This window comes from Penaeus vannamei, chromosome 8 (assembly GCF_042767895.1).
Source record: "Penaeus vannamei isolate JL-2024 chromosome 8, ASM4276789v1, whole genome shotgun sequence".
NCBI lineage: Eukaryota > Metazoa > Arthropoda > Malacostraca > Decapoda > Penaeidae > Penaeus > Penaeus vannamei.
Window position 1 is genome coordinate 29,443,090 of NC_091556.1, and position 7,500 is coordinate 29,450,589.

Here is a 7,500-nt window from a genome sequence, read left to right on the forward strand (position 1 = left end):
GTCAGCTGAGACGTGGGAAGGGAGGGGGGGAAAGGGAAGGGGAGAGGAAGAGGAGTCCCTTGCTGACGCTGTGTCGTCGTCCTCCTCTCCCTCGCCTCTCCCCTCCCCTCTCCTCTTCCCTCTTCCCCTCCCCCTCGCTTCTAAAAGTCCTTGCTTCCGGCCTGTTGTCATGCCCTACGCGGGAGAGGAAATTGTGAAGGGGGAGACAAAAATGCTGGAAATGGGGAAGATAATTTCATTGTGCGACGAGCGAATAGGTTTTGGGTTACGGCATCGTCGGGCGAGTACTGGTGCTCCGTGTGGTGTTATCTGAGAAGGTCAGAAAATACTGTTAAGATGCGGATTATCATTTTTAACGCCTGATTGTCACCATTATACAGTGCAGATTTATTGAAAAAGGTAGAAATGCATGTAAACAATACAAAAAATACTGCCTAGTCTATACTGTTGAGTGAGACGATAGCAAGAAAGGCGAAAGTCTACGGGAAGAGACCTCCCACATTCGGTTCCCAAAAGTTTCCATGTCGCACTATTGGTACGTATGACATACTCTTTTACCTTGGCACGATTTGTACCATTAGGGGGTTATGATGACAATTATATTAATGCTTTATTCGAATGATTATAATGAAAATAAAGCGTAAATTGTTATACATTTTAGATAAATTCTTTCCTATTTATCACCTATTTTTTCTAAAGAAATATGGTAAAATTGATTAAAGAAATAAATATAAACTATTGACATTACTATATAATTCACAAACAGATTTTTCAGTCACCCCGTTTTCATGTTTAATAAAAGTTACGAAGAAGGAAAAAACAAAACTAAAATTACAAGACGAAGGAGACGAGAGATAAATCCAAAAGTGGAAATCTCAACATACCAAAATGACGGTAAATGTTTCAACTATTTCTTCTCCCAAATTTTCCACTAAAGGTATTTCCAAGCAGCTAATTTTCAGGCTTAACGCAAAACCTCTTTTCATTTCCGACCTAAATGCTAAAAATCACCCGAAAAAAATAATTAAACGGTTTCATGTTATAAGTGGATGTTGCGGTTAACCTAATAGCCTAATTAAGTTCTTTGCGTTACCGAAAACCTAATTGGCAAGAAAGAAAAGATAAAAAGAGAACAAAAATTTCCTTCCTGTCGAAGTTAGATGTTCATGAAGTTGGGAAATAGAGTGAAGTTCGGAGGTCATGTACACTCATGTCAGCTGATCCCATAGGATTAGCGAAGGCCGTGTCTCGGAATTCCGTTTCACTCCCGCTCCTCTCTGCGTCTCTGTGTCTGCCTGTCTGTCTGGCTATCTCTCTCTGTCTCTGTATGTCCGTTTTTTCTGATGGAACTTCTGTCTCTCTCTATCTGTCTATCTCTTTCTCTTGTCCGTCTCTCTCTCTCTCTCTCTCTCTCTCTCTCTCTCTCTCTCTCTCTCTCTCTCTCTCTCTCTCTCTCTCTCTCTCTCTCTCTCTCTCTCTCTCTCTCTCTCTCTCTCAATTTGCCTCCCTCTCCCTTTCTCTTAGTCATCCAATTTCTTCTTCTTTCCCATCTTTCTCTGTCTCTCATGAAAAGTGCAAACTAGAATCATGCACATTATGTTGTATGATTTTGTTCTTTTGCTCATATGATCACAGTCTCTCCCTTGGGTCGAAATGCAACTTCACACTCCCTTGCCTTTTGCAATTGCTCGAAACCCTCAGCAGGAAGGATGTTCCGACTGTGGTTAGTGACCACTCTCTAATTTTTTTCCTACTTGTTCAGATTGTGTTCTCTGTCCCTGTCCCGCAGCGACATCTTTCCCACACGTGTTCAGGTGTGAACAATCTCATAAGGTACAGCTTCCTTTGGGCTGGAAGAGGCTGAAAATGATTGCCGTGGGAAGTTCTGCGGCTTGGGTGCGAGGTGGTTCTGATTCGTCGTCGTCTGGTCGTCCTGTTTAGAGAGGCGGAGGTCGTTGCCACGTTTTTTTAGATGTTAATTTGGATTTTTTTTTCTTTCTTTTTGTGCGTCGTTCGGTGGTTTTCGGTAGCGTGTTATTTTGTATGTTGATTGGGGGGGGGGGGGGGGGTGAAGAAGTTCTATCATGTCTTCATCTAATGCTTTCTCTTTTCTTGTGGTCTTGGATCAATCTCTTTCCTTCTCTTCTCTCTCTCTCTCTCTCTCTCTCTCTCTCTCTCTCTCTCTCTCTCTCTCTCTCTCTCTCTCTCTCTCTCTCTCTCTCTCTCTCTCTCTCTCTCTCCCCTCTCTCTCTCTCCCTCTCCCTCTCCCTCTCCCTCTCCCTCTCCCCTCTCCTCCCCCCCCCTCTCTCTCTCTCTCTTTCTCTCTCTCTCTCTCTCTCTCTCTCTCTCTCTCTCTCTCTCTCTCTCTCTCTCTCTCTCTCTCTCTCTCTCTCTCTCATACTCTTATTCTCCCACTCCCTCACTCTTTCCTGGTCCATTCTCTTCTCTTGTTCTTTATCTCCAAGTATTTCTTCTCCTTTCTCTCCCCACCATCGTCGTTCTCCGCATTAAAGTTACAAACGCGTCTTTACCGTCTTCCAAGCCAGGGACTTTATTGAATAAGAAGTATGATACAAAGCCAACACAAAGGAAGCGATTACAGCCCGTGCAGAAATAAATAACGGATTAATAACCCATGTTTTTATAAGTTGCGCAATAACTTAAGATCCATTTTCTCACAAAAGGAAGGAGTTAACAACGGGTTCTACAAGGTCTTGGCTTCCATTACGTTCCTTTTACTGCCTCCTTGCCACTGCACAGCGTAATAGCTTTACTTTTGTGTCCCCCTCAAATGCGTATCATTACACCAATTACCGATATATGACCAATTTGTGAAACAACTTGGAGGGTTGATCGCTGTCGGTTTTTAAAAGCAATCTGTATTAATGACTGTAAATGTTTGCTATTTATTTTGGTGTGCGTGCAGTTTATTCATTTGTTTGGAGGTTAAAGGCTGGCTTTGATGTGTGGAGGGAAATGATCTTTATTAGAAGGATACATGGAGTTCTTATTGTTTTGATTTTTTTTCAGTTTTATGTTTTATCCTCTTTGTGAGTTATTTATGTGCCTTTATATCTGATAAGCAAATGCTAATTTCGAATAAGTGAATAAAACCTGTAAATGGGAAGTATAGCTCCACAGAAGACTTGCAATGTTGCAACACGTGTTGATATTGAACAATGTCAGTCTTTCATAAGCTGCCAAGGCGTTTAACCAACGGCATAATGTCTTGTGAAGTTTCCGGGTGTGGAAAGGCTTTTGCCGCTTGCTTCTTGTGGAGGGAGGTGTGACTTCGGGAATATTGCGCCTTGCATGATTTTCTTATGTAGGTCCTAAATTTTGGTTATATGCCTGTGATGCACAAACCCTTCAAGTACATAACCAATTTTTTTTAATCTTTATTGCGTAACCCTGGCTTCTGTTCTAACGCATTATGTTCTTCCTTGCGCAGGAGGCCCACCCGTGATCAAGGAGCACCCGAGCAGCGTGGTGGCGCGGCGCAACGACCCCGCCACCCTCAACTGCGCCGCCTCCGGAGCCAGCCGCATCCGCTGGTACCGCGACGGCGAGGAGGTGAAGACGGCGGCGGAGGACCCGCGCTCCCACCGCGTCCTGCTGCCGTCGGGCTCGCTCTTCTTCCTGCGCGTGGCCACCTCCAAGAGGGACAGCGACGCCGGCACCTACTGGTGCGTGGCCTCCAACAGCCACGGCGCCACGCGCTCCCACAACGCCACCCTCACCGTGGCCACGCTCGCCTACGACTTCCAGAGCCAGGCCGACCCCGTGGTGAGGGCGCGCGTCGGGGACTCTGTCGTGCTGCCGTGCCGCCCGCCCAAGGGCTCTCCGCCCCCCGAGGTCACCTGGCTCAGGGACTCCCACGAGGTCACCAACTCCAGTCGGATCTCCGTGTCTCAGGCGGGCGATCTCGTCATCAGTCAGGCCGTCGAGGAGGACTCGGCCTCCTACGTGTGTCGCGCCCGCAACGCCGCGGGCGCCCGGGAGTCCACGCCCACCAAGCTCACCATCATGAGTAAGTGCCTTCCCGTTCCCTGAGATACGTTGAATACCTGTGAGCATATCCACTTGTCCCTAAAGCCTTCGTCCTCAGCCCTAACGGAGCTCTCTCCCCCGCAGCGCCGCCCTGGTTCGAGGAGCGTCCGGCGAACGTGACCGTCGCGTCGGGCGTGGTGGTGGAGCTGGCGTGCCGCGCCCGAGGCTCGCCCACGCCCACGGTCACCTGGCGGCGTCTCGACGGCAAGATGCCGCTCGGCCGCGCTATGATCGAGGACCAACGGCTGGTGCTGGACCACGTGGCGGCTGCTGACTCCGGCGTGTACGTGTGCGAGGTGGAGAGCGAGGCGGGGATCGCCGCGGCCCGGGCCACTCTCACCGTGATCGACGCCCCCGAGTTCGCTCAGCGGCCGCAGGACGTCCAGGTGGTGGCTGGCCAGAGCGCCAGGCTCTCGTGCAAGGTCGAGGGCGACCCCAAGCCCCTCCTGCTGTGGCGCCTTCCCACCCAGGACAGGACAGCTCTGCTCGCCGCCGGCCAGAGCAGCGGCCACGCCTCCGTCGCCGACCAGGGCCAGACTCTCCTGCTCGGCGACGTCAGCACGCACGACAGCGGAGCCTACTACTGCTGGGGCGTCAGCAGCGGCGGCGGCGTCAGCGCCCGCTCGGAGGTGGTGGTCGTGGCGGCGTATCCCCCTCCTGTGATCGGCGTAGGACCCCAGGACCTCACGGTGTCCCCCGGGGGCGCTGCTACCTTCCCCTGCGAGGCCGTGAGTGAGGCCGCCTCGCCCTCCATCTCCTGGAAGTACCGCCCGGCCGCCCACCTCCCCACCCGAGAGCTCAACGAGGGCGGCAACGGCGGCCGAGTGTCCCTCCCGGCCAACGGCGCCCTCATTCTGAAGGACGTCCGGGCCGACGACGCCGGCATCTACAGCTGCCACATCAACGCGGACACCGGCAGCGTGGAGCAGGCGGCGGTCCTGCGGGTGGAGGACGGCGCCCAGGACGCGGGGCCGTTCCTGCTGCCGGCGCCGCCGTCCAAGCCGCGCCTCATGGCCGTCAACCAGACCGCTGTGCACCTGAGCTGGCTGCCCAACTCCCAGATGGGCGGAGGGTCCGACCAGACGTACACGGTGGAGTTCTGGCGCCAGGGCTGGGAGGAGTGGCGGGTGGCGGACGCCCTCATCTCGCAGGAGTCGTGCGTGGTGGGCGGGCTGACGCCTGGCCACACCTACACCTTCCTGGTCCGTGCCGTCGACTCGCGAGGGGCGTCGTTCCCGAGTCCCTGGTCCGACCCGGTCACGACCCGCTCTCCCCGCGACCCGAGTCTCACGGAGGACGAGGTCCGTCACGTCCGCCGCCGCCTCTCGCGCCCCGCCGTCACGCTCACCGACGCCACAGCCACCGCCCCCGACAGCGTCCTTCTCGGCTGGGAGTTCCTCGCGCTGGCGGACGAGGCCGTCGAGGGCGTGCTCGTCTACGCCGTCAGCGACTCGGGCGCCGTGCAGGTGGCCACCGTGCTCGGCACGTCGTCGTCCTCCCACCTCCTGCACGAACTTCATCCCAACTCCCACTACACCTTCTTCCTCGTCCCCTTCTGGCACAGCGTCGAGGGCACGCCATCCAACTCCATGTCGCTCAGAACTCCACAAGATGGTGAGTATTATTGTTTGTTTATTTTATTTTGTAATTACCCGGAAGTTAAAGTCATTCTATATAATTTCTCGTTTTCGGCGTTATCCATTTTCTAAACCCTTTCTTGTTTTATTCCATAGTTCCACTGGTTGCTCCTAAGGACGTGCGCGTGAAGACCCGCGAGGAAGGAACTGTCCTTATCACATGGTCGACTCTGACGCCCGAGGAGGCTCGAGGCGAAGTCGTTGGCTACCAGGTCTCCTTCAACTACAACGGCAGCCGCACCATAGAGACGGTGGCCAACCCCTGGCTCGAAGCCGATGGCTTGATGCCGGGTCGTCTCTACGCCGTCCGGGTCGCCGCTCTTACCGAGGTCGGACCTGGCCCCTTCACCTCGCCAGTGCTGATGGACACTGGGCTCTCGCACATTCACCCTCGTCGCCAAAACAACGATGACAGCTCACCCTCTGTATTATACTCACCGCCGCAGCCTGCCTGGCTGATTTACTTGCTGATACCTGCGGTGTTGCTGATGTCAATTGCCACTTTGTTCTATGTACGCCACCTGCGAGGAAAGTCCGCGGCCTCTAACCCATCTCACACTCCGTCCATATACCAGGATGCGTCCCTCTACTCTGCCCATCACTCTATCAACATGTACAGCGAACAGAAGCTGTGGCGACCTTCCGACTACGACAGAGAGATCAACGCGTCCTCCAAGAAACTACTGCATCCGGAATATGAATATGCAGAGCCCAGGATCCAGAAAATCCACGAAACGACAGAGCCTTACGCTACCACGGCTCTGTTGGCCTCCTCCTCGCAAGGCTCGGGATATCGGAGTCCTTGGATCCATCAGAGTGACGACTCCGGAGTGCAGGTGAATTGGACAGACTTCCTGCCTCCCCCGCCAGCCTGTCCTCCGCCGCGGGATTTTGACTTGGGTGACTTGTCGAGGGGAAGAAAGAGCTACCTCGAGAAGGGGTCTCCGCTGTCGACGTCAAAATACGATAACATGGACGAATCAGAGCAGTATGAGCGACCGTGTGACGTAGCGCCCACCCACTGCTACGCGGCTTACGGCCCGGCGTCGCATACTGGCAACTGTGGCAAATTCCCAACGTTCAACACACTCCAGGCGTTAGAATACCGGAGAGTTCGCACGGATTTCAGACCGCTGTATCAGGCAGATCCTCCTAGAAGCAACACGCATTAATATTCTTTCTTATTTAATAGAGCATTCTTTCTTCAGAAATTGCTTTGCTGATTTTGATTCTGATTAGCAAGAATGTTATTGATACCAAAGTTCACACATTTAGTACTTAAGATTTCTGCAATTTCGTAAAGAGTCGAGAAGTATTGACGAGATGGGGATGATCCATCTTACCAGTGACGGCTTCCTACTGTTGAAGGTAGAAAGTTTTGTTTCAAAATGGATATTAAAAGACTCAAATATATACTTCTGGTTCTTTTTAGGGTCATTCCATATAAATGATTCAATGCAGCTGTTAATAACATGGAAGAAAGTGGAACGGCCAACTATTAGGCGTAAAGAGCAATCTTGCGGTTGACGTAAGATTACATTTTCACAAATTGTTATGCTAATAGCTATATGATGGATAGGACATGATAATAAGCGAAACAAAGGGCGTTTCTCACAATCACAGGATACCCCGCTTTTAACACGGAAAAGCAGGGTAGGGTTCATCTTTCCTGATACAGTGTTCTCACGGTAGCTATTGCTACATATATTGCATAACTGAAGTCTGCTGTTATATTTCCTAGATTTGTACATAAGAATATATTTATTTTCATAGAATATTAAAACTATGACAATTTATTAATGTGTTTTAAACT

At 51.7% G+C, this 7,500-nt stretch overlaps 1 protein-coding gene across 1 annotated transcript in view; it reads left to right on the plus strand.

Annotated features, from left to right (window-relative positions):
- Positions 1 to 7,500, plus strand: part of LOC113801250 (protein sax-3) — a 9,700-nt gene that overhangs the window by 2,194 nt on the left and 6 nt on the right. Inside the window, exons 2-4 of the mRNA XM_070124492.1 lie at positions 3,452 to 4,030; positions 4,135 to 5,664; positions 5,784 to 7,500. The exon at positions 5,784 to 7,500 is cut by the window's right edge and continues 6 nt beyond it. Of these exons, the coding sequence (XP_069980593.1) occupies positions 3,452 to 4,030; positions 4,135 to 5,664; positions 5,784 to 6,859 (3,185 nt within the window). The 3' untranslated portion in view covers positions 6,860 to 7,500. The remainder of the gene's footprint in view (positions 1 to 3,451; positions 4,031 to 4,134; positions 5,665 to 5,783) is intronic.